Source organism: Rhamphochromis sp. 'chilingali' (genome assembly GCF_963969265.1).
Source record: "Rhamphochromis sp. 'chilingali' genome assembly, chromosome: 18".
NCBI classification, from domain to species: Eukaryota; Metazoa; Chordata; class Actinopteri; order Cichliformes; family Cichlidae; genus Rhamphochromis; species Rhamphochromis sp. 'chilingali'.
Genome location: NC_137945.1, coordinates 622,214 through 648,168, shown reverse-complemented (window position 1 = coordinate 648,168; position 25,955 = coordinate 622,214). Strand labels below are relative to the sequence as shown.

Here is a 25,955-nt window from a genome sequence, read left to right as displayed (position 1 = left end):
GTAACGGAGCTGATCCTAGTGCAGAATAAATCCAGATTATCAGACTGAACTGAAGGTAGAGGCCGGCCGGGGGCAGCCAGTGAAACCTGTAAGGGACCGTTTTCAGGGGCCGGTGTATCCACAGTGAGTGCTTCTTCTCTGTGTCCAGATCCGGAAGCAGCAGAAGGACCACGCCGAGCTCATCGAGGACTACCGGACCAAACATCCTCAGAGGGGTCTGCAGCAGCAACCGGCACCCCCACTCCCTCAGAAGCTGCTCTCACAGCCCATCGTGCCCCTGCAACCCCACCCAGGCGGCCCCGCACCGGCCCGTCTCCCAAATGTGCCTCCCGGTTGGACTCCAGGGGGTGGGGCTCCAGGGGTGATGGGGCAGAGGATGCCGCCTCATCAACCCCCTCAACTCCCCGCTGCCCTACCCAACAGCCCGCAAGTACCCCCACACACCCAGGCGCCCTCTGCTATAGTGCCGGGCCTCGCAGCTCAGACGGCAGGCTTTACTGCCGCCTCCCGAGGCCCCACCGGAGGTCCCAATGGAGCCACAGTGGATGGAGCTGGCCCTGCCCCTCAGGTAACAAACATGGCTGCTGCACCCCACTGTGATCTAGACCTGATCCAGAACCAGACTCGCATCATAAATCAGATGGGGAGGGGGGGATTATCTCCATATGTTTGAGCCCTCATACCTCCATCAGCACAGGAGACCCCACAGGAAGTTCAGTCTAATGCCGGTCCACATCTGGATTTGTCAGTCCAACTTTTATGTATCTCTGAACATCTGTATTAGAAAAGCCAATGAGGGGGGGACCCTGCAGTAACACTGCTTCATGTGAGCTTAGGCTGCTCCTGGGCGCTGGCTAACCCCTCTGACTCCGCCTCCTCCACAGGTCAAGTTTGACGACAACAACCCGTTCAGCGAGGGTTTCCAGGAGAGGGAGAGGAGGGAGAGGCTGAGGGAGCAGCAGGAGAGGCAGCGAGTTCAGCTCATGCAGGAGGTAAAACATCACGGAGGAGGAGGAGCAGAGCAAGCTGGGCCTCAGTCAGCAGAGCTCCTCCTCATAGAGCGCGTCCCCTCTGACTCCTCAAGTTTCTGTTTACCCACAACATGAAGACGTTCATGCTCTCACAGCTGGAGCACGCCCTGGTTAGGAACCAGGAAGAGTTAAATGTAAAGAGGAGTGAGACGGAGCGCAGTGTGTTTCCTCAAACACACTCAGAGCATTAGACTGGAGTCGGTGTTAAAGAGAGTAAACCAGTTTAAGCAGATGGGTTTAGACTCTAATAAGGGAAGAGAGCCAGTATCACTGAGTTCAGGAGGAGGTGAATCCCAAAGTCGGGGAGCAGAGCAGCTGAAAGCTCTGTTCCTCTTAGTGGTGAGACGGGAACAATGAGGTGAAGACATCGGTGAATGAGAGGGAGTAAATGTGGAGTAAATCACACAAGTAGGGAGGGACCAGGTTGTGGATACACGTCAAGTGAAGGAGACTCGAGCATCTACAGTCAGTGCAGCTGATGAAGAAGAGGGTGATGCGCTCTCTGGAGGCTGTGCGAGTTATGATCGCGAGAAATCAGAATTACAGTATCTGAGAAGTGACGAGGATAGGAGCAGCATGTGGGGCGAGGAAAGGAGGAAGTGCTGTCGAGGAGGACACCCAGACTGTTACCCTGAGGGGGGGTGGAGGTGTTGTCAGTATTAATGGAAAACCTGTAACCTGTGCTGACAAGCTTCAGTTTTACAGGAAGTGCAGAATTATTAGGCAAGTTGTATTTTTGAGGAATAATGTTATTATTGAACAACAACCATGTTCTCAATGAACCCAAAAAACTCATTAATATCAAAGCTGAATGTTTGTGGAAGTAGTTTTTAGTTTGTTTTTAGTTTGAGCTATTTTAGGGGGATATCTGTGTGTGCAGGTGACTATTACTGTGCATCATTATTAGGCAACTTAACAAAAAACAAATATATACCCATTTCAATCATTTATTTTTACCAGTGACACCAATGTAACATCTCCACATTCACAAATATACATTTCTGACATTCAAAAACAAAACAAAAACAAATCAGCGACCAATATAGCCACCTTTCTTTGCAAGGACACTCAAAAGCCTGCCATCCATGGATTCTGTCAGTGTTTTGATCTGTTCACCATCAACATTGCGTGCAGCAGCAACCACAGCCTCCCAGACACTGTTCAGAGAGGTGTACTGTTTTCCCTCCTTGTAAATCTCACATTTGATGATGGACCACAGGTTCTCAATGGGGTTCAGATCAGGTGAACAAGGAGGCCATGTCATTAGTTTTTCTTCTTTTATACCCTTTCTTGCCAGCCACGCTGTGGAGTACTTGGACGCGTGTGATGGAGCATTGTCCTGCATGGAAATCATGTTTTTCTTGAAGGATGCAGACTTCTTCCTGTACCACTGCTTGAAGAAGGTGTCTTCCAGAAACTGGCAGTAGGACTGGGAGTTGAGCTTGACTCCATCCTCAACCCGAAAAGGCCCCACAAGCTCATCTTTGATGATACCAGCCCAAACCAGTACTCCACCTCCACCTTGCTGGCGTCTGAGTGGGACTGGAGCTCTCTGCCCTTTACCAATCCAGCCACGGGCCCATCCATCTGGCCCATCAAGACTCACTCTCATTTCATCAGTCCATAAAACCTTAGAAAAACCAGTCTCGAGATATTTCTTGGCCCAGTCTTGACGTTTCAGCTTGTGTGTCTTGTTCAGTGGTGGTCGTCTTTCAGCCTTTCTTACCTTGGCCATGTCTCTGAGTATTGCACACCTTGTGCTTTTGGGCACTCCAGTGATGTTGCAGCTCTGAAATATGGCCAAACTGGTGGCAAGTGGCATCTTGGCAGCTGCACGCTTGACTTTTCTCAGTTCATGGGCAGTTATTTTGCGCCTTGGTTTTTCCACACGCTTCTTGCGACCCTGTTGACTATTTTGAATGAAACGCTTGATTGTTCGATGATCACGCTTCAGAAGCTTTGCAATTTTGAGACTGCTGCATCCCTCTGCAAGATATCTCACTATTTTTGACTTTTCTGAGCCTGTCAAGTCCTTCTTTTGACCCATTTTGCCAAACGAGAGGACGTTGCCTAATAATTATGCACACCTGATATAGGGTGTTGATGTCATTAGACCACACCCCGTCTCATTACAGAGATGCACATCACCTAATATGCTTAATTGGTAGTAGGCTTTCGAGCCTATACAGCTTGGAGTAAGACAACATGCATGAAGAGGATGATGTGGACAAAATACTCATTTGCCTAATAATTCTGCACTCCCTGTATTACTGCTGAGTGTGAGACACTGGAGGAGAGCCATGATTTAACCTCACTGAGGCAGGGAGAGAGGGTATGGGTGGAAGGGTGAGACTGGGTTTGGAAGGAACATACAGCTGAGTGTCAGCTGTGTAGCAGTGAAAGCTAATATTTATGTGGAAGCACTTCAGTGATGAATAACAGAGGCCCCAACACTGAACCCTGGGGAACACCGGCAGAAACAGGAAATGAACTTGAAGAGTGAGCTTTAAATTGAATATGAGAGATGTGAGGTGAACCAGGCAGGGAGGGCAGTCTTTCCAGAGGATGGTGTGGGAAATCAACGGCTCAGCTCAAGAAGGAGGAGGATGGCGAGGAAACTGGAGTCAGCTGCCATCAGGACGTTGGTCGTTTTGAATAGTCGTTCCCTGTGAAGTGGATGGAAAGCAGACTGGAGTTGTTCATAGAGATTATTGTTGTTACTGAGACGTGTGTGAAGCCGAGAGGAGACAGTTTTCTCAAGAGTTTAAGAAACAAAGAGGAGATCGGATATCTAAATGAATTTATTTGTACCAGGCTTTTTAAGAATGGGAGTAAAGGAGGCAGGTTTCAATGATGAAGGAACGAGTAATAGTGATGATAATGGGGGCCAATGAGGTCTGACGGCTTTTAACGAGGACAGTGGGAAGAGGGTGGAGCTGACAGACAGATTGAATCCTTATTGGTACATCCGATCCTTGGAGGAGAGTCAAACTTGAAGATGGTTGAATGGTAGACAAGGAGGGAGCAAGGAGCTCCAGCAGAGGTGTCAATGTTAGAAATGTGGGTTACGGTAAGAAGGAGTCTGGAGGCCTGGTTACATCCACGAGAACAGATTAGACCACATGAGTATGTAATTGTTGTGTGTATGAATAAAGCATGGTTGTCAGGGGTTAAAGGTCAGAGGTGTCTGCAGCCTCCTCCTGCTCATGAATCCTGTTGATGTGCTTCCAGGTGGAGCGTCACCGCGTCCTGCAGCAGAGACTGGAGCTGGAGCAGAAGAGCCTCTTGGGGGCCTCCGTGCCTCCTGCCGCAACTCCGTCGGGTCCTCAGGTGGGACCGACAGCGGGTCCTGCCCCTGGAGGGGACGGTTTGTCTCAGATGCCCTTTTTCAGCTCCGAGCTGCCCCAGGACTTCCTCCAGACCTCCAGACCTCGACCTCAGCACCACAGCCAGATGGCAGTGACCTTTCCCCTGCAGGCGGGCCTCCGCCAAGGCTTCACGGCGAGGCCTCTACTCCCTGGAGCGCCCCCTGTTCCAACAGGTGAACCCCCCATGAACGTGGCTCCTTCCAGCCTCCAGACCAGGCCGAGGCTGCCTGGCCTCACAGGACCCTCAGCCCCAGGGCAGGCACACCCAGCTGGGATAGGAGCAGCAGGAATGCCCTCCTCCCATCCGGCAGGGCAGGGACATCTATTCGGACACGACTCCTCCTCTTCCTCTCCCTCCACTCCTCTGGCCACTTCCTTCCCCTGCTCCTCCTCTGGTGGCCCCGCCTCCCTCATCCAGCTGTATTCTGACATCATCCCGGACAATAAACCGAATAAGAAGAGGAGTAGGAAGAAGGACGGGGAGGAAGCCACAGGAGGAGGGGGGGCCAGGACGCCACTGTCCTCGCAATCGGATGACCTCACTGCCCCTCCCACCCCTGCTGTCTCTGACACTGCGTGCTCCACACCCACCTTTGGCAGCATGGACCAATCAGAGCTGTCTTTCCCTCAGAGCTCCTCCCTCTCTGGTCTGGCCCCATCATCAGAGCTGGAGAGGCAGCTGTCCATCATCTCTGCAGCCCAGCAGAGAGCCTCCGGGCTGGGCTCAGAGTGCCAGAGAGGGCCCCTGTCTGCAGCTCTGCTGAAGGTCAAGGTGCGCTTGTTTTCACACTTCATCCCACTTGTGCTGCAGTGGTACTGTAGTGATGCTGTGATACTGTAGTGATGCTGTGATAGTGGATGAACTATGGTATTGTGTGTCACTTTCCTGGGTCTCTCTGCAGGAGGAGCGCGAGGAGGCCGCAGCCTGTGGAGCCAGGGTGGTGAAGATGGAGGAGGGCCGGGCAGAGCCGTTCTCCCCCACGTCTCCTCATCAGGCAGGCGATGCAGGTAAGGAGCTGCTCAGACACCTGCTAAGGGACAAGACCTCCCCTGCCAACACGCCATCGCCCATCACCCAAGCTCCGCCTATCGCCCGGCGACAGCTGTCCAGCGACGGCTGTCGATCTGAAGAGGAAGATGCACCTGGTTCCCATGGCAACATGGTGAGGAGGTGGCCAGGGCAGACAAATGGAATGTCATGTGACCTTTTAGTTAAAAAAGCTGATCATGTGCTCCACCTCCAGGTGGTGAGGGACGGTCCTGCCTCAGAGCTGCTGGACACCTTCGGCAGGAAGAAGACGCAACGCTGCAAGAGACCCGCCCGGCCCGACAAAGACCGAGCTCCTCCCAAGTACAAAAGGAAGAAGAAGGAGGAGGAGGAGAAGCTACTCCAATCCTGCTCCACCTCTTCCTCCTCTGACCCAGTGGTGACACACCTCAGACAGGTAGAGCCCCGCCTCCTCCTGTTTACTGAGCAGGAAGCAGATGTCTGAAAGTTTAAACCTCTCCCCTCCATCAACAGCTGGCAGTGCTGCCCCTCATGGAGCCGGTCCTGGGGGTGGATCTCAGTCTGTTCCCCCCATACGGCAGTTCCTCTCTGGGCCGAGACTCCAGGCTGAGCGGCTCCTTCGGCAACGCCTGCCTGGATGGAGTCACCGACTACTACTCCCAGCTCATATACAAGGTACCGCTGCATGGGTACTGAGGTAATACTTTAGTAATGGTGTGGTACTGCTGTTTAATTTTACATCACTTCCTGTCTGCTCCTCCAGCAGAACAACCTCAGTAACCCCCCCACTCCTCCGGCCTCCCTGCCACCGACGCCGCCTCCTGTTGCCAGGCAGAAACTGGTGAACGGTTTCGCCACGACAGAGGAGCTGACCAGGAAGGAGGTCGGCGAGCAGGATGGTGAGAGGCTTATTTGACCCTCTTCTTTGTCTGACAGGCACAGGTTAGCCTGTGCAGCTGTGACAGTGTGGCCGTAAGTATGTGGACACCTGACAGCTGCACGAGAGCAACAGCTGATCTCTTCCTCCTGTTTCTACCTCAGTGAAAGGTGTGTCTGCTCTGAAGCTGAAAGGGGAGGAGCTTCTCAATTTAAACCATCCCTCCAGGACAGTGGATGTGCCTGCCTCCCTCCCAACCCCACCCCACAACAACCAGGAGGAGCTCAGGTTAGCCCCGCCCCTCAGATGTGAAGCCAAATGCCTCGTCGTCGTCTTGAGTCGTGCTGACTTTTCTTTGTGATTTCTCATCCTCAGGGTCCAGGACTCGTCAGAGCAAGATGACCCCGACAGCTACGTTCCATCGTCGTCCCCGGAGAGCGTGGCGGACATAGAGATCAGCCGGTACCCCGACCTGTCCTTCATCAAGCTGGAGCCTCCCTCACCCTGCCCGTCGCCTACACTACCCATGATCCCCTGTGCTTGGGGGAAAGGTGAGTCAGCCACAGCGTGACTGGAAAATGCCGCCTGTCTGTTCTGACTGATGCTCACCTGTTGCTCACCTGTGTGCAGGCTCTGCAGTCAAACAGGAAGTGAAGACTGAGACCAACCATCAGGGACTTCCTTCCTGCTCGAACACAGACCTGGTTACCATAGCAATAACCCTGAACCCCACTGCAGCCCAGGTAAACATCTCTTGCTATTAATGTTGATGTATCAGTAGCCCCTCCCCCTGGTCGTCATTGCTGTGACCCTCTGTTTCCAGAACGTTCCAGGAGTGATGGCGGCGGTGGCGGAGCTGCTGCGGGTCCCCGTCCCTGTGAACTACCAGCTGAGCCGAGCGTCCGGTCCCGAGCAGAGCTCTCTGGCCCTGCTGGCGAGCGTGCAGGTGCCGCTGATGCAGGTGAGATCGCTGCACCCCGCAGCATTGTTTCATCGCTGTCGGCGCTGAGCGTCTCTCCAGGTGACTGACAGCTGTTTGATGTGTTCACAGGGTTCATCCGCCACAAAACAGAGAGCGGCCGCTACAGGAAACACAGGTCTGCACACACACTCGCACACTCACGCACGCACACACCTGTGCGTCTGTTCATATCTATCCGTGTCTACAGGTGTCAGAATGGACTTCAGCCAGCAGGGCGGCGCTGCCACCACCAGGCCTCAGTGCTGCAGCTACTGCAAGGTGTTGCTGGGAAACGGAGTCCGCATTGTCAGGGAGCTCAAACAGGTTAGACGCCTCAGAGGAGACGGTCAGAGTGACCTCACAGTGGACAGGAAGTCACCCTCTGTGTGTGTGTTACAGGAGGGTCAGTCCGGACCCGGCTCCAGCTTGCTCTTCTGCAGTCCCAACTGCTCCACCCTCTACACCAACGACCTCCAGAGCAGGTCTGCAGGCACCAAGGTGAGGCCCCGCCCACACCGCAGGTGTCCCAGCCTTCATTTGGCTGATGTGTTTGGCGCTGAGATTAGGCACAGACAATGGTTTAGTTACAGTCATAGTGGTAGCTGTTACGATTGGCTGCTGTGGGGGGTGGGTGTGTGTTTTGTTGTTTTCTTCTCCTTGGTTGGTTGTTCCCCTGGTGCAGTTTAGTCTGGGGTCAGGAGTTCAGGTAGATTTCCCACAATGCACCGCTTTAACACCTGTCCCGCTGTCAGTCTGCAGTCCCTGTCCTGCTCTCCGGCTCCGAGTGCCCCCCTCCCACCAGGGTGCAGCACCAGTACACCAACAACATGTCCTCCATTGCCGTCCACGCCCTCCCCCGTGCTCCCTCCTCGCCTCCCCCGACATCCTCCTCCACCCCACCTCTCTTCTTCCCATCTGCCTCTGCCATCACCATGGAGACCAGGCCTCGCATGGACAGCCTCAAGGTGGGCGTGGTTACCTGTGAACTAACATTGTACTGAGTCAGGTCATTGATTTGAAGACTGACTATTTGACCGGCTTACAGGTGAAGGTAAAGTTGAAGCCCCGCCCCCGGGCAGTCCCAGGTGAGGAGGACTCGCTGTCATCGTGCCATGGAAAGAGGATGAAGAGTTCCCGCTGGCGACGCTGGAGTGTTAACATCACACTGAGCAGGTATGTTAGGGACCTCATTTGAACCTCACCTACTAGTTTTTGGCACCTGTGGGGGAAGGGGCGGAGCCTCTGCTCCAGCAATGACCACTGTGTTTGAGGATAACAGCCTGTGCAAGTGCACGTGGCACCACGACGCCCTCAGCTGCGCGTTATCAGACCTGGATGTTCTGTCATCAGTAATCTTTCTCTTTTTCACGCAGGGGTACTTGCATCTCTAATGAGGCGGTTGCCTTGCCAACACAGGATGAAGTGGATGAGCTGTTGAAGAACCTGGGGGCGTGTCTTCGTCCAGAACCATTACCCAGAGACCAGCGCAGGTGCTGCTTCTGTCACCAGCAGGGCGATGGCCAGACAGACGGACCGGCCAGGCTCCTGAACCTGGACTTGGATCTGTGGGTGAGTGCGCCGCTCTCTGCTCTGAGTCTCCGGTGGCGGCGCGGTGCGGCCCATTCACCTGTCGTCCATGTGTTTGTGTCCCAGGTGCACCTTAACTGCGCCCTGTGGTCCAGCGAGGTGTACGAGACTCAGGCGGGTGCGCTCATCAACGTGGAGCTGGCTTTGAGGCGAGGACTGACGCTGCGCTGCGCTCACTGCCAGCAGACCGGCGCCACGAGCGGCTGCAACCGCCTCCGCTGCACCAACACCTACCACTTCACCTGCGCCTCGCAGGCCCAGTGCACCTTCTTCAAGGTAAGCGCAAGGCCGAGTTACACCTGAGCTCACGCCCACCGGGCACTCCTCCTCACCCTGCACCTCCTCTCTTCTCCAGGATAAGACCATGCTCTGCCACCTCCATAAACCCAGGATGGTTCCTCTCACCGGGGACAGGTCCTGCGGCAGCTCACCCTCCTCCACTCCCAGCTCTGCCCCTGACCCGGCGGCTGTGACGGCCTCTGACCCGTACGACTCAGAGCTGCGATGCTTCGCGGTGTTCCGCCGAGTGTTCGTGCAGCGGGACGAGGCGCGCCAGATCGCAGCCGTGGTGCAGCGTGGTGAGCGGCAGCACACCTTCAGGGTCGGCAGCCTGCTGTTCCGTGCCATCGGCAGGCTCCTCCCACAGCAGATGAGAACCTTCCACAACGAGACGGCCATCTTCCCCGTCGGTTACCATGCTAACCGTATCTACTGGAGCATGCGCCACAGCAACAGGTAAGAGCAGCAGCGTGCAGATTATCAATCAGAATCAATGTGCGGTTGCCACGCCCACCGCTGTGCTACATCACACTGCCCACTTTTCTCTGATGGAAGACAAAGTTTAGATCTGCAGGAAGATGTTTATGTTAGGAGCTCTTACTGTGAAAGGTTGCAACAGGAAGAAGGCGGTCTGACACAGAGTAGTGATGGAGGTGTCGGATTACCAACCACAGTGTGAGAGGGTGTTTACCTCCCTCTGCAGTGATTGGTCTGATCACAGGTAGACGTCAGCAGTGATTGGTCGGTCTGATGGCTCTCTGCTCGTGCTCCGCAGACGCTGTAAGTACATGTGCTACATCGAGGAGGAGGAGGGGCAGCCGCTGTTCAAGGTTAAGGTGGTGGAGAAAGGACACGATGACCTCATTCTGACCGGACCCACGCCCAAAGGTAACCATCACCTGTGTGTCTGCACAACTGTCATCAGAAGCACTGCTGCTCCTCAGGAGCACGGCGATGAACCAAAGTGTGTGTGTGTGTGTGTGTGTGTGTGTGTGTGTGTGTGCGTGTGCGTGCAGCTGTGTGGGATCAGATCCTGGATCCCGTCTCCCAGATGAGGACCTCCAGCGGGACTCTGAAGCTGTTCCCAGTTTACCTGAAAGGAGAAGATCTGTTTGGTCTGACCACGTCTGCGGTGACCCGAATCATAGAGTCTGTACGTCCAGCACACACACACACACACACACACACACACACACACACACCTTCAAACAGGGACCCAGACTCACCTGTTCTCTGTGTGTTTCAGTTACCTGGCGTGGAGGCCTGTGAGCGTTACACCTTTCGTTACGGCAGGAACCCCCTCATGGAGTGGCCTCTGGCCTTCAACCCGTCAGGCTCCGCCCGTTCCGAACCCAAAGCCTGTCAGGCCAAAAGGTACGTGCTCTGAAGCAATGATGTCACTTTGTGTCAAGCTGCTGATGGAAGTGGCGGGCGGGTGGGGCAAAGTGTAGCTGCTCTGCATTGTGTTGTGACATCGTCAGTGTGGCTGGGACAGAGATCTGCTCAGGCCTCCGTCACAGGTTTCTGTAAAGCGCACCCACAGCTGCCTGACGCCCTCCTCTCCCCCCTCAGACCCTACCTGCTGGCCAGCATCGCCCCCAGGTGTCAGGGCTCGGTGGGCTCCATCGTGGGCCTCGTCCCCGGCGTCATCTCTCTGTCTCCGGGCGAGTCCGTGGCCGGCGCTCACCAGGGACGCCACTCCAAGTCCTCGCAGTACCGCCGCATGAAGGCTGAGTGGAAGAGCAATGTGTACCTGGCACGCTCCCGCATCCAGGTGGGTCACCTGCAGCACAGCCCGAACACTTGACCGCCAACGCAGGACAGGAAGCTGACTGTGTTTGTGTGTGTGCTCGCAGGGTCTCGGACTGTACGCTGCCAGAGACATCGAGAAGTGCACCATGGTCATCGAATACATCGGGACCATCATCAGGAGTGAAGTAGCCAATCGCAAGGAGAGGCTGTACGAATCACAGGTAACACACAGGTCTGCGACTTCTGATGTTCAGATCGGAGTCACGTCGACTGAAAGCTGTCGTCTGATTGGTTCGTTCACATGTCACACAAACATAAACAGTCAGTGACATCTGTGTGAAGGGGGTGGGGCCTGCACGTCTCACCTCCAGAGGGTCATGTCTTTCACTCGTGTTGTGTGTCTGTGTGCAGAATCGCGGCGTGTACATGTTCCGGATCGACAACGACTATGTGATCGACGCCACCATCACCGGGGGACCCGCCAGGTGAGTCCAGCTCAGACCGGTTCAGTGCTGATCTCAGACCTGCACACACCTGACCCAATGAGCCCTTCCTGTACAGACGCTCAGGTAAGCGCCCCCTGCTGTTTCAGCAAGGAGGTGATCAAACAGTCCTGATGTTCAGATGTAGTAGGAGGCTATCGTAAAGAGGTGTGTGTGTGTCCACCTGGGGTCTCTGCCCAGTTGGACTTGAAACACCTCTCCTGGGACGCATCAGGTGTTCTGGTGTTTAAAGCTGTGGGTGAGCAGCAGCTCAATTTGAGCTCCTCACCTGTCGTGGAGCGCTCAGACACTCCTCAGAGGAAACTTTCCTTTCATCTGGTGCTCACAGGTGAGGGCGGGGCTGTGGAAGGGTCGCAGCTCCGCCCTCGCTCTGAGTGCTCATGGTGTTGGGAAAACACACCTGAAAGTGTCCTCGCTCCAGGACACAAACCGCTGAGGCGTGACGTGATGACATCACAGCTCAGCTCCAGTGTTTTTACTGCCCCTCTGAATTTAACTGATTCATGTTTGCAGTGGAAATCACACGTGATGTAAGAAAGTCACATGCGATGAGCCGCTCGGGAATAAACCGAACGTTAACATGTTATCTTGGTGACGTGTATACCTCGTGTGTTATTGTGCCGGAAGTGAGGCGTTCTCACTGGCTCTAGTGACCCTTGACCTCTCGGTCAGCTGACAGCTGGTGGGGTAATGGACGTCTCTGAAAGAGCAGAGCACTTCTTACAGATGTGATGTCCTGATAAGTCGAGCAGATATTTGAAATTTACTTATCAACATTCATTAAAACTTTATTTATGTCACGGTCCCAAATTTTTATCCGCTCTCTTCCGACATCCCCACGTTTGAGTTTCAAACTAAATGCATTCTGGGATATTTGGCTGCCCCAAGTCCAAGTTCAGGTGTGTTCGGGGGGGGCGGCTGCTCAGGTGGCTCTGCATTGATAAATACCTGAACCAGCCGAGTTCTGATAAACTCAGAGAGCTCAAAGTGAAAACCTGATGAAGGATCCCAGCAGGGTGCAGGAATTTTTAATAGTGTTGATTGGTCTGTTGACCTGTGAAAGACCCGCCTCTGTGTGTGATTGGCAGGTACATCAACCACTCATGTGCTCCCAACTGTATCACTGAGGTGGTGACTGTGGAGAAGGAGAACAAGATCATCATCAGCTCCTGCAGACGCATCCAGAGAGGAGAAGAGGTAAGGCCCGCCCTCCATCAGTCAGCATCTCAGAGCGTGTGTGGTTACTGATTACTGCCCCTCCCCCTCCAGCTGTGCTACGACTACAAGTTCGACCTGGAGGACGATCAGCATAAGATCCCGTGTCACTGCGGAGCCGTCAACTGCCGCAAATGGATGAACTGAACACACACACACACAGGCAGCTCGCTCTCTGTCGATCGCCTCCCCTGTGGGCGGAGCTTAACTTCATATCAACACAGTGATAATAATGAAAGTGATTGCTTTGATAACACAAGTAATGATAATAATATTGATGATGGGGATAACAGGTCAGGGTGGGGGTTATATATGCGCATGGGTGGGGTCAGAAGCTTGTTTCTGAGGGCGTAGCTGTGTTGGAGAGTGGGCGGGGCTTAAAGAGGCTGGTCCTCTGTGTATATTGTGTGTAAAAATGAGCACAGATGTAAATTTGAGATCAGAGAATGTGTTGTCTTTAACTTGCACTAAAACACAAAAACAAGAAAAATAGACTTTATTCCCTGGCCCCGCCCACCCCACTCCTGCCCCGCCCACCTCCATTTGTTAATTTCCTGTAAAATAAGAGTTTTTTTGTATTTATTACTGAATGAAGCTATTTTCTAAACCTGCGGTGCGTTCGAGGTCCGGCGTGGCGGTGTGTAAATACGTGTACCATAGATGAGAGAATTGCACACAGAGTTTAAGAAGCCCCCCACCATCCTCACCACCGCCGATCAGCTGCAGCGTTTCAAGTACAGTTTGTGTTGCTGACCCGGCACCGCATCCCGATTGGACGGACTGTGAAGCGAGTCGGGCAGGCGTCACCGCGGCCTTCAGGCGCCGAGTCCCGCTGCCGTGTACATAGGAGACTGCTGATGTGTACAGAGACGACACGAAGCCTTTTTTATTATTACTGGACGTAACCGTGACGATGAAGATGTTTGTTTTTGGGAAATATGGTGACTCTGATTTAGAATCATTTACAGAAAAATAAAATATTTTACATGTTGCTCTCGCCTCATTCTGTTCTGTGTGCATAGCAACAGTCACATGACCACCTCAGTGTTTCAGTGTATTTGCTGTGTGAGCTGTCGTTGGGACTTAATGTGTTTCGTAACGACTGGCTCTGTTTCCTGTGATGCCTGGTTGTGTAAGCGGGCTTCATGCCCTCCTGTGATGAAAGCTGGAGTTGTGTTTGTACAGACCGAGTGGGGGTGGGTGGGTGCGTGCAGCAGTGTGGAAACATGAAAGGCGTCAGAAAAGTGAAGAACAAGACGTGACGGCGCCGCCTTTAGAGCCATGAAGTTTCAGCAGAAATCGGCACCTCTGGTTCTGTAAGATTCTCTTGTCACATCAGCGCCATGTTTCCTGTTTCCTCACTTCCTGTGGGTCAACAGCTGGTTTACTGTTGCCTGGGTGGATCCGGGGGCATTTCATGGTCTGTGAGGGTGAGCAGGAGCTCTGAGGTTGTGGGCTGAAGCTGGAGTCAGAGAAACAATTTTACAGGTTTGATGATCAAATACAGCTCAGACATCGTCACCTGAGAGCGCTCATGTCTCCAAGACGCACACTTCCTCTTATGTAGTCATCTGACTCCTGTAAATGGACAGGGGAGGAGCACAGATCCAGCAGCTGATGACCACGATGAGGAAATCAGGATCTTCTTCTCTCTGAGACGGAGGCGGGTTTATCCCACCAGCACGCTGCACATCGCCTGCTCCTGACCAGGTGAGCTGTTCAGAATCCGTTACCATGGTGCTTTTGGATAGTTGTATTTTGAACATGTAAATATAACTCAAAAGTAAAGGCGTTGCATGAATCTCTGTATGTGTACAGCATTTATGTGTGAAGGCTACGCCTCACTGACACATTAACCTCACACCCCTCAGGATACAACAAGTCATAAAACCTGTGGGCTCCACCCACTGGTCAGGTTAATAACATGTGCCGATAAAGACTCCGCCCCTCTAAAAGCAGATAACAGCTGAATAGACCTGAAGTCTCTGCAGCCACGGATGGAGCCATTTGAAGTCTCAAAAACTAAAGGAAGGAGCTTCAGTGTTTCCTTTATTGCCTCCTTTAGCAGAGGAGACACTGAAGTGTCCTTTACAGGAGGACGTGTTCATTAATGCTGTGTTTTCCATCCAGTGGAGTGACCTGCTGATGTGAGTGAATCAGCATCAAAGCTCTCTAAAGATGCCGAGCTTTGTCAAAGTGACTTCTGTGTGTGTACTGCACGCTTCAGGATGTTAGAGACAAACGTCAGTCACAGGAAGTCTGAATAAAGGAGAAGTTACTCTGGATCAGCAGCAGAGACACACACGTCACTTCCCCTCTGAGGTTCTTCTTTATCTGACACACTGATGTGTGAACGATGTAACAGCCTGTGTCTGCAGTCCGCTTTCAGGCTGCTGGAGAGCAGATGAACGTCTCCCACGTCCAGCCTCACACTGTGAAATAGTCCAACTGTCTAAGCTTCACTTCTCAGCCCTCATCAGTTCTCCTCCACATCAGGCTGTTTTCTACCAAAGTCATGGAAAAGCCTTCTAAAATATTCCCCCACAGCTCGGGTCTTCTTATCCTGCCTTTAGGATTTAGAGCAAAGCTAAGTGGAATAAAAAGTCCCATAAAACCAACATCGAAACGTAAAGTTTGTTGATTAAAATATTTTCTCAAACTAAAATGGGAAGAAACAAACTCTACTGAATATGACTGACACTCACTGAGTTTGATTTAGGTTTTTGAGTCACAACAGGGCAGATGTCCACATATGAGAGCAGAGCTGATTCAAAGCAAGCAGCTGATGCTGACAGGCTTTTGTCCTCGAGCAGGTTGTTCCAGCGTTCAGTGCTGATGGCAAAACCTTCAGATTTAAACTCAGGAACAGTCACATCAGACTCTTGAGTTGCCTTGTGTGACACAAATCTTATATTTTATTTGAGGGTTAGTTCAAGATGCGCTCATTAAAATCTGAAAGTTTAAATTCAGTTTTTATATATTAAATACAAATATCCATCCCTCCATTTTCCATCACTTTTCCTGTTGCTGTCCCAAGTTAGCTGTAGGACAGATGACCTCGCCTTAGACTGCAGAATACTTTGGGGTACAGAGGGGTTCATGGTCCTCTAGGTGACTGCAAATCATTTTCAATTCAGTTCTATTTATAAAGCCTGAAATAACAAGAACAACAGTCGCCTCAATGTGCTTTATATTGTACGGCCCACTCTACAATAATAGATTCAGAGAGAAACCCAACAATCATATGACCCCCTATGAGCAAGCACTTTGGCGACAGTGGGAAGGAAAAACTCCCTTTTAACAGGAAGAAACCTCCAGCAGAACCAGGCTCAGGGAGGGGCGGGGCCATCTGCTGCGATTGGTTGGGGTGAGAGAAGGAAGACAGGATAAAAGACATGCTGTGGAAGAGAGACAGAGATTAATAACAGATATGATTCAATGCAGAGAGGTCTGTTAATACATGAGTGAAGAAGAAACACCCAGTGCATCATGGGAATCCCCGGCAGCCTACGTCTAATGCAGCATAACTAAGGGAGGATCCAGGGTTACCTGGTCCAGCCCTAACTATATGCTTTAGCAAAAAGGAAAGTTTGAAGCCTAATCTTGAAAGTAGAGATAGTGTCTGTCTCCTGAATCCAAACTGGAAGCTGGTTCCACAGAAGAGGGGCCTGAAAACTGAAGGCTCTCCCTCCCATTCTACCTTTAATCCCCAAAAGTTGAATGTGTTCATCTGGACCCCATGGGTTCTCCAGGGTTAATATTGACATCATACTTGGAGAGCTGTCAGTATATTTCTGTCATATCCCCTGATGTAAAATGTTCTGTTCTTATTTAAACAGCTAACTGAATTTAATCTAACACTAAAAATTCACGAGGAAACATTTTCCCTGGGAACAAAAACAGCATGGTAATACGTGGAGATCCTGAAAAGTGCTCCAACAATGATCACATTATATTTGAAATATTTGTTCAGTTCTCTTCCAAACCCCAGCAGCTGTGTGCTGTAGGTTTGAGTGTTTACTAAAATAGAAATAAAAGCGTTCTAACGTCTCACCTGTTTGTTTCAGGCATACATGTGTACTATGTTTATTAAGATGGATTAAGCTTGTTTTTCAGTCATGTAGTGATTGTGTTTAACTGTATGAAGTTTATTAGACATTATGAAACAGACAATACAGAAAAGCCAATTTTGTCAAAGTCACTTAAAAAAAAAAAAAGATTTAACTACATCATGTGTAATTTCCATTCCAAATATTAATCACAGTTCAGAGGGGGCGGCAGTAAAAACTCCTGATGTCATGAAGTACACCGCTGCTCCAATTGTAGAATGATTGTGCTGCATTCTCGGAAAGCCTGGACTCCCATGTGAACTTATGAAGAATGGACTTGCATACTTGAGAATGGAAAAACGGCCCCGGTTAGATACCACATTTGGAAGATGGTACATCAGGATTCAGTGTCCCTAAACTCCCTTAAAATGCTGTTAAAGCTTGGAGCTCTTCCAGACTGGGACCTCTGCCAGATGCTCCCAGCCGACACTCGTATGTTTGAATGGGCCAGGCCTTCTCCACCATCTGGTCCATCTCACCCCTAGGTAGCAAGTGAAAACCAAGCTTCACTTGCTGAGTGTACAAGGTGTAGAGCTGCAGGTCTTGTGATACGATTACAAATACCCGAACATCAGTTGGGTTCACATCAGGTAGATCCCAAACACCTTTCAGGGACTCCAAGATGGCTGAGTATTCTGAACTATTGTTTGTGGTACAAAGCAAAACCAACAATGAGGACCCGTTAATTGGTCCAGGGAAAAAACTTCCTCATCCTCTGGAGAAACCCAATATCCAAACACAGAGCTGGGGCCATATATATAAAAGTATACCCACCCCTGTTCGCTGCCTCTCAACAAGAGAAACAGAGAAAGAGAAAATAGAACAGAGTCCAGCCTTAATCCAAGAAACTGCTTCTAACATGACCTGTTTGTTGAGGTGAACCCAAATATTTCTAGCCAGTACTGGTAATTCTACATCAGCCGCAGGTTTTCTCAGTGCTATAACTTCACTGCAGTGTGTAAACAGAAGATTCCATCAGAAACCGGGGTGCTATGATGTGTTGCAATAAGTGATATGAGACCAGCTGATCCTGATTCACTGTACCGCATTCTGTCATAGATCAAAGATGGAGTCTGAACCAGACCAGCCAGCTTTATCAGCTCCATCCGCAGGTAGGAGCTCAGTATTTTAGGACATTAACACAGAAACACACAAAGCTCAAACTGACCAATCGTAGCTGTCATTTCCTTCAAAGAGTGAGGTAGGATGCATGCTTATTATGTCTCTTTTTTCCTGTAGAGGATGAGCTCAGCAGGGTACGGTGCAGCTTTGTTTGGAGGGTTTCAAAAGAAATCGTCACACAGCTCCTGGAGGCTCTGGTAACGGACCGTGTCCTGAATGATCTGGAGAAAGCATCAATAGTGGAGGGGAACTCGGTCACAGCAGATAAGGCTCGTGACTTGATTGACACAGTAAAGAAAAAAGGAGGAACTGCCTCCAGGATAATGATCAGACATCTTCAGACCATAGATCCGACTCTCTCCTCTGAGCTGCATTTGTCCTTTGAGCCATCTGCGCAGCCAGGTGAGCTCTGTTTGTTGTTATGATGGTTTTATTGCTCAGTTTACTTCAATTCTGAGAGATTTAACTGTGTGTGTGTTTAACTGTAAATAAAGGTTTTTTTCTGTTGTGAATATATTGAACCCTTTACTTAATATTTTAATTACAAATCCTCTTTTCTCTTCAGAGCTACATTTCTCTGGACATTTCTGTATCTCATTTAAAGTTTGTTGCTTTTTGATTGATCCACGTTTGTTATCTGCAAAGACACTGATATGAAAATTGTGTCTTTGTGGTTGGTGAAAACACATGAACCTCCTCATGAATGAGCTGAAAAACGTGAAAATCAAGAAGCCAGTAGTTACCCAGTAGTTTCCTCGTTTCAGACACTGAAATTGGATTATTTCCATTTGATGGTTAGAGGGTTAATTCCATATCCCAATCACTAATTTTGGTAATCGGGAGTCAGTCCGCCAGGGTCTCCGCTCCTGGACCCTGCCCAACACAAATTGCACCTGACCCCTACGGTGGCTCCTGCAGGTGGTTAGCTCTCAGGAGGATGGGCCCATCTCCCTTTTTTGGGGGGCCTGACCCAGATAAATGGAAGATGGTGGATGGATTGTTAGAGAGTTTACTTTGTGTGGTTTGTGACATAACTAATTTGTTAATGGTAAAAAATTCATTGTCAGGAGAGAGACCTGACTCACCCTGAGAGGAAGGATTTACTCCATCAGACCCTGAAGACCTAAACAAACCGTCACAGTGTCGTATGTGGGAACATGTGCTGAATGACCACCTTCCTCAGCTTTTACTAGTCTCTCTTTCTAATTGCTAACATGATAGCTGTATCTGGTATGAGTGAATGACAAGGTCTTAAAAGAATAAACAATCCTGGTTGGGTGCTGTTCAACTCAAGCTGTTTGTTGGCCAGACTGTCAACCTTGCTTTGGTTCTTATGTCTCTGCTAATAATAAAGGGAGGGCCTGGGGTCCTCGCTTGTCCTCTGTGCTGATGTGTAAAGGAAGAATCATCCTGATTCCCTTATTTAACAGCTTCTACCAACTGTAAAGTGTAATCTCTATGCTAAGAAAATAGTAAATGCATTAAAAGACCCTAAAAATAAAAAACTCAAAATGTTTGAGGATATTTCTTTGTTTGATAAGTCACTGCAGCTCTAACCAATGCAGTTATCTGGCTTTGTTGTCTGGACTCCAGCTTTTTAACTGTTGACTGAAGTTTTTGTTGGTTCATGAACTTCTAACCTACACTGAGTTTTGTTTGAATGACTCCAGGGATAAGTGTGTCACAGTGATTTGTTTATGAGTTATAATAAATCAGTTTAGCTCGAAGTCATAACTTCATAACCGTAGACTTGGGTTTAAGTCACATTCACATATAGATGCAGTTGAATAACTTTTTCCTCATACTGTACAGACCACTCTACAGGCAATGATCTTATTGACAGTTTTTGTTTCATCCAGAGACTCTTCAGGCCTGTCACCTCAAACTCAATTCAAACCTGAAACAGAAGTTCCAGTGTGTGTTTGAGGGGATCCCTAAAGCAGGAAACCCAACCCTTTTGAATGAGATCTACACAGAGCTCTACATCACAGAGGGAGAGACTGCAGAGGTCAATGATGAACATGAGGTCAGACAGATTGAAACAGCATCCAGGAAACCAGACAGACCAGAAACAACCATCAGACAAGAAGACATCTTTAAACTCCCACCTGGAAGAAAAGCACCAGTAAGAACAGTTCTGACAATGGGAGTGGCTGGCATTGGGAAAACAGTCCTAACACAGAAGTTCACTCTGGACTGGGCTGAAGGCAAAGCCAACCAGGACATCCAGTTCATGTTTCCATTCACTTTCAGAGAGCTGAATCTGCTGAAAGAGGAAAAGTTCAGCTTGGTGGGACTTGTTCATCACTTCTTTACTGAAACCAAGGAAGCAGGAATCTGCAGCTTTGAAGACTTCCAGGTTGTGTTCATCTTTGATGGTCTGGATGAGTGTCGACTTCCTCTGGACTTCCACAAAACTACAATCCTGACTGACCCTAGAAAGTCCACCTCAGTGGATGTGCTGCTAATAAACCTCATCAGGGGGAAACTGCTTCCCTCTGCTCGCCTCTGGATAACCACACGACCTGCAGCAGCCAATCAGATCCCTCCTGACTGTGTTGGCTTGGTGACAGAGGTCAGAGGGTTCACTGACCCACAGAAGGAGGAGTACTTCAGGAAGAGATTCAGAGATGAGGAGCAGGCCAGCAGGATCATCTCCCACATCAAGACATCACGAAGCCTCCACATCATGTGCCACATCCCAGTCTTCTGCTGGATCACTGCTACAGTTCTGGAGTTTGTCATGAAGAACAAAGAGAGCGAAGATCTGCCTAAGACTCTCACAGAGCTCTACCTACGCCTTGTGCTATTTCACCTAAAAACAAAGAACATCAAGTGTGATAAAGCCACAGATCCACACTGGAGCCCAGAGAGCAGGAAGATTATTGAGTCTCTGGGAAAACTGGCTTTTGATCAGCTGCAGAAAGGAAACCTGATCTTCTATGAATCAGACCTGACAGAGTGTGGCATCGATATCAGAGCAGCCTCAGTGTACTCAGGAGTGTTCACACAGATCTTTAAAGCTGATGAGTATGACATGTTTTCAGAAACAGTCTACTGCTTTGTTCATCTGAGCATTCAGGAGTTTCTAGCTGCAGTCTACATGTTCCACTGTTTCACCAACAGAAAGACAGAGGTGCTGGAAGAGTTCCTGGGAAAAGACTGGGAACATAAAACAGAGGTGCTGGAGAACTTTGTGGGGAAAGACTGTAAGGATTATCTATTTGATTCTTTATCTGATGATGATGATGATGATGAAGTTTCATCCGAGTGTCTGTTTCTCAAGAGAGTCATGGAGAAATCCCTCCAGAGTAAAAATGGCCACCTGGACCTGTTTGTCCGCTTCCTTCATGGCCTCTGTCTGGAGTCCAACCAGAGACTCTTAGGAGGTCTGCTGGGTCAGACAGAGAGCAGTCCAGGAAACATCCAGAGAGTCATTAAGAGTCTGAAGAAGATGAACAGTCGTAAAATCTCTCCTGACAGAAGCATCAACATCTTCCACTGTCTGATGGAGATGAACGACCTCTCAGTACATCAGGAGATCCAAGAGTTCCTGAAGTCAGAGAACAGATCAAAGAAACTCTCTGAGATCCACTGCTCAGCTCTGGCCTTCATGCTGCAGATGTCAGAGGACGTTCTGGATGAGTTGGACCTAAAGAAGTACAACACATCGGTGGATGGACAACGCAGATTAATTCCAGCTGTGAGGAACTGCAGAAAGGCTCGGTAAGTGCAGATCTCTGTCTCTATGCACATGTGTGTTCCTGCGTTGTGTCTGACAACGAAAGGTAAAAAGAAAGACTTACAAGTAAATCCAAGGCCTCCAAGGACTTCCAAAGCTTGGAGGTCCTAAAAGTCAGTATACCAATAACAGTTTGGGGTTTAGAACACATTTTGTGTAATTATAACAATATGTCATTTATGACCCGGTTACACGCAGTACAAGTCAAGCTGTTAACAAGCTGTAGAGTGTAAAGGCCAACCCCAGCTCCTGAAATGTGTCATAGAAAAAAACAGTTTCTAAATCAGTCCTATTTCATTACAAAGCCTGGTTGAATTGGTTTGTGTTCACAAGTTTTTCAGAAGGTAGAAGTCAATGTTGAAGTTCACACAATCATCTGTCCTTATCTCTAAATATTGAATTCTTTTAATAGGGAATTATGGTCAGGTCTGACTGTTGAGTAGTTCATTTCATTTGTTACACTAAATGTTCCACAGACGTTCCACAGAAAGAGGTCGGTTTGGATGAGGTGTGGAGATGACCAAATGCAGGACTAAAAGAAAAAACTGAGGATTTTTTTTTTATTGTCACAAACAGACCAAAATGAGCCAAAGTCCAACTGTAAACAGGGACAGAGCACAAAACAAGACACGTGAGAAAAGTGATTATCAAAGTAAAACAGGAAAAGAAATAAATAGGGAGTGAAGCTCAACAGAAACATGATAAGAGTGAGAGGGGAACACTGAAGGTATCACAGAGAAGACAGAGGGGGGCAAAGACGAGAACATCGGGACCACAAGAAAGAACATCAATAAAATTAAAGAAAGAACCAAAAGTTCACAAACTGGTCACTGAGCTGAACTCAGTCAAATATCCTGAGTCACAGTTAAAATGTTTTTCTGATGGAGATGGCCTCAGGAGTCTGTGGAGTCAGGCGTGGGGTTAGAGCAAACCGACAGACTGAGGAGGATTCCTGTTTCATGTCAGTCAGATCAGCTGAAGCACTGATGTCCAGAGCACAATGTCCAACAGGAAGTGTCCAGCTGGGTTATTTTGTTGTAATGTTTGTCATCACAGGTTAAGGTGGTGTGGACTGTCAGAGTCTCACTTTCAATGTGTGACCTCAGCTCTGAAATCCAACACCTCCAGTCTGATTCAGCTGGACCTGAGTGGAAACACCCTGGATGGTTCAGAACTGAAACTTTTGTGTGCTGGACTGAAGAGTCCAAACTGTAAACTGGACGCTCTGAGGTCAGTTCACTGCCTGCAGCTGTTAGTTACTATCAGACTACAAGGTAGTTGTCTTTTTTTTTACATTTAAAATCAGTTTCAACCTTGTGTTCAAATGTTCAGTAATATATTTGGTTACTATCTGTGGAGTGAGTTAGTGATGCGATTGGAAGGCACTCAGGATTTTTCTCTATCTGGAGCTTGCCGAATCCAACACTTTCAGCCTGGCCATCACAATTCACCATTGTGTTGTTTTTTCGGTGGTGTCCATCTCAGAGCAGTTTTTGTGCTTGTGTTCTAGTCTGTACACATGTATGTGTGTGTATGTTCCGGGGGAACACCAAGGCGTTCCCAGGCCAGCCGAGAGATATAACCTCTCCAGCATGTCCTGGGTCTGCCCCGGGGCCTCCTCCCGGTGGGACATGCCCGGAACACCAACCCCAGGAGGCGCCCAGGAGGCATCCTTGTCAGATGTCCAAACCACCTCAGCTGGCTCCTTTCGATGTGGAGGAGCAGCGACTCTATTCTGAGCCCCTCCTGGATGGCTGAACTTCTCACCCTATCTCTAAGGGAGAGGCAAGCCACCCTTCGGAGGAAGCTCATTTCTGCTGCTTGTATCCACGATCTCGTTCTTTCGGTCACTACCCACAGCTCGTGGCCATAGGGTGAGGTTTGCTTTTACACTCAGCTCCCTCTTCACTGCAGCCGCCGCACCAATCTGTCTGTCGATCTCCGGCTCCCTTCTCCCATCACTCGCGAACAAGACCCCGAGATACTTGAATATCTCCACTTGGGGCAGGAACTCATCCCTGACCCGGAGTGGGCACTCCACCCTTTTCTGGCTGAGAACCATGGCCTCAGATTTGGAGGTGCTGATCCTCATTCTCGCTGCTTCACACTCGGCTGCGAACAGTTCCACCATGTCCACCATTTGGTTCGATGATTACCACCACGGCAGACACCAACCACCTTGGGGCCACAGCTCAATGCAGCTGCTTCGGCAATGGAGACGCTGAACATGGTCCATTCGGACTCAATGTCCCCAGTCTCCCTCGGGAATGCCATTGAAGCTCTGCCGGAGGTGTGCGTTGAAGATCTCGCGGACTGGGGCCTCTGCTAGATGTTCCCAGCACACCCTCACTATGCGTTTAGGTGCACCAGGTCTGTCCAGCGTCCTCCCCCGCCACCTGATCCAACTCACCACCAGGTGGTGATCAGTTAACAGTTCAGTCCTCTCTTTACCCGAGTGTCCAGAACATATGGTCGCAGGTCTGGTGATACGATTACAAAATCGATCATCGACCTGTGGCCTAGAGCATCCTGGTGCCACGTGCACTTATGGACACTCTTATGTTCGAACAAGGTGTTAGTTATGGCCAAACTGTGATTTGGACAGAAGTCCAATAACAAAACACCACTCGGGTTCAGATCAGGGAGGCCATTCCTCCCAATCACGCCCCTCCAGGTCTCGCTGTCATTACCCACGTGAGCATTGAAGTCTCCCAGCAGGACAACAGAGTCTCCAGGTGGAGCACCTTCCAGCACCCCACCCAGGGACTCTAAGAAGGCTGGGTACTCTGAACTGCCACTCGGCGCATAAGCGCAGATGACAGTCAGGACCCGTTCCCCGACCCTAAGGCGCAGGGAACAAACCCTCTCATCCACCGGGAAAAACCCCAATGTACTGGCAGCAAGCCAAGGGGATATTAAAATACCCACCCCAGCCCGCCGCCTCTCACCAGGGTCAACTCCAGACTGAGTTGCCCCTCTCCAGGAGATTGGTTCCAGAGCCCAAGCCATGCGTAGAGGTGAGCCCAACTATATCTAGCCGGTACCTCTCAACCTCACGCACTAACTCAGGCTCTTTCCCCACCAGAGAGGTTACATTCCATGTCCCAATTGCCAGTCTTGGCAGCCGGGGATCAGTCCGCCAGGGCCTCCGCTCCTGGCTGCCGCCCGGCACACAATGCACCCGACCCCATGGCGCCTCCTGTGGGTGGTAGGCCTGTGGGAGGATGGGCCCATGGACTAAGGCCCGGCCACCAGATGCTTGCCCTCGGGCACCCTCCCCGGGCCTGGCTCCAGGGCAGGGCCCCGGTAACCCTATCCCGGGCAAGGTAAACTGTTCAATCGATGTTCTCTTCATAAGGGTCTTCTCAATCGCTCTGTCTGGTCCCTCACCCAGGACCAATTTGCCATGGGAGACCCTACCAGGGGGCAAAAGCCCCCAGACAACATAGCCCCTGGGATCCCTGGAACACACAAACCCCTCCACCATGATAAGGTAGCGATTCACGGAGTTTCCGTCTCTGTGTTCATTATTTCCCTTTCACGTTACTTCCTCTCTTACTTTTCTTGGCCTCTGTCATCTATGCCTTCCTGTTAGTATCACAGTTTTCACCAACAGCCTACCGGTCAGTAGCACTAATGCTAGTTGTTATCCTGCGACTCCACTGGTATGGTATGGAAGTTTGATTTGGCAAAGAGTCTGGAGTCACATTTCCATGTCTTAAAAATACATCCATTTGGATTTTTGCATACCACATGTTACGTGAACTGTAGATACAAATATCAGAATAATGTTGAGGTATCTTGCTTGAACCTCCATCCTGTTGGCCTCAGCTGTTTGGAATGATCAAAACTTCCGCCTTCTGAATCTTTTTCATCTCTGGAGACGTTATGAGACACTGAATGATTTTAATCACAAAAGTTAATCTTTTAATTTTATTCAGATTGGAGCTCTGTGGTTTGTCCGAGATCAGCTCGTGATCTCTGAAAACTGGGCCTGAAAACTGAAGGCTGAAAACTGAAGGCTCTGCCTCCCATTCTACTTTTAAATACTCTATGAACAACAAGTAAGCCTGCAGTGTGAGAGCGGAGTGCTCTAATAGGTTGATATGGTAATATAAGGTCATTAAGATAAAATAAGGGGCCTGTTAAGAAAGCAGTCCTAAATATTTGTTTAGTATGTGCGTTGAAGGACATATCCTGGTCAAAAATGAATCCAAGGTTCCTCATAGCATTACTGGAGGCACAGATAATGCCATCCAGAGTAAGACTCTAGTTAGATACCATATTTCTAAGATTTTCAGTTTTGGTATCTTTTCATGTGTGAATCGGATGCGTTGTTATCGATATCTGGTGAGATTTCATGTCAAAAGAACCTTTTTGAAAAATATTTACTTAGAAAA

The 25,955-nt window shown here is 49.8% G+C and overlaps 2 protein-coding genes across 8 annotated transcripts in view; both read left to right on the top strand.

Moving 5' to 3' along the window:
* The window catches only part of LOC308386158 (histone-lysine N-methyltransferase 2C-like), a 50,132-nt gene extending 36,556 nt beyond the window's left edge, over positions 1 to 13,576 (top strand). For 5 of the 7 annotated variants that reach the window (XM_080865483.1, XM_080865480.1, XM_080865484.1 and 2 more), the window contains 27 exons: positions 149 to 568; positions 885 to 992; positions 4,263 to 5,171; positions 5,302 to 5,562; positions 5,644 to 5,844; positions 5,922 to 6,083; positions 6,172 to 6,307; positions 6,450 to 6,573; positions 6,661 to 6,836; positions 6,916 to 7,028; positions 7,109 to 7,246; positions 7,337 to 7,382; positions 7,455 to 7,570; positions 7,646 to 7,744; positions 7,999 to 8,211; positions 8,292 to 8,419; positions 8,620 to 8,815; positions 8,900 to 9,109; positions 9,189 to 9,568; positions 9,888 to 10,000; positions 10,129 to 10,265; positions 10,359 to 10,486; positions 10,685 to 10,886; positions 10,969 to 11,085; positions 11,276 to 11,349; positions 12,456 to 12,564; positions 12,637 to 13,576. In XM_080865483.1, the coding sequence (XP_080721609.1) occupies positions 149 to 568; positions 885 to 992; positions 4,263 to 5,171; positions 5,302 to 5,562; positions 5,644 to 5,844; positions 5,922 to 6,083; positions 6,172 to 6,307; positions 6,450 to 6,573; positions 6,661 to 6,836; positions 6,916 to 7,028; positions 7,109 to 7,246; positions 7,337 to 7,382; positions 7,455 to 7,570; positions 7,646 to 7,744; positions 7,999 to 8,211; positions 8,292 to 8,419; positions 8,620 to 8,815; positions 8,900 to 9,109; positions 9,189 to 9,568; positions 9,888 to 10,000; positions 10,129 to 10,265; positions 10,359 to 10,486; positions 10,685 to 10,886; positions 10,969 to 11,085; positions 11,276 to 11,349; positions 12,456 to 12,564; positions 12,637 to 12,729 (5,109 nt within the window). In that variant the 3' untranslated portion in view covers positions 12,730 to 13,576. The remainder of the gene's footprint in view (positions 1 to 148; positions 569 to 884; positions 993 to 4,262; positions 5,172 to 5,301; positions 5,563 to 5,643; positions 5,845 to 5,921; positions 6,084 to 6,171; positions 6,308 to 6,449; positions 6,574 to 6,660; positions 6,837 to 6,915; positions 7,029 to 7,108; positions 7,247 to 7,336; positions 7,383 to 7,454; positions 7,571 to 7,645; positions 7,745 to 7,998; positions 8,212 to 8,291; positions 8,420 to 8,619; positions 8,816 to 8,899; positions 9,110 to 9,188; positions 9,569 to 9,887; positions 10,001 to 10,128; positions 10,266 to 10,358; positions 10,487 to 10,684; positions 10,887 to 10,968; positions 11,086 to 11,275; positions 11,350 to 12,455; positions 12,565 to 12,636) is intronic. The other 2 variants (XM_080865485.1, XM_080865481.1) reach the window with 1 other exon arrangement.
* Positions 13,577 to 17,757: 4,181 nt separating this feature from the next.
* LOC308385295 (NLR family CARD domain-containing protein 3-like) overlaps positions 17,758 to 25,955 on the top strand; it is a gene marked incomplete at its 5' end in the record, with an annotated part of 33,049 nt that continues 24,851 nt past the window's right edge. The window contains 4 exons of the mRNA XM_080864135.1: positions 17,758 to 17,803; positions 17,931 to 18,215; positions 19,673 to 20,994; positions 21,085 to 21,539. Coding sequence (XP_080720261.1) covers positions 17,758 to 17,803; positions 17,931 to 18,215; positions 19,673 to 20,994; positions 21,085 to 21,539 — 2,108 coding nt within the window. The remainder of the gene's footprint in view (positions 17,804 to 17,930; positions 18,216 to 19,672; positions 20,995 to 21,084; positions 21,540 to 25,955) is intronic.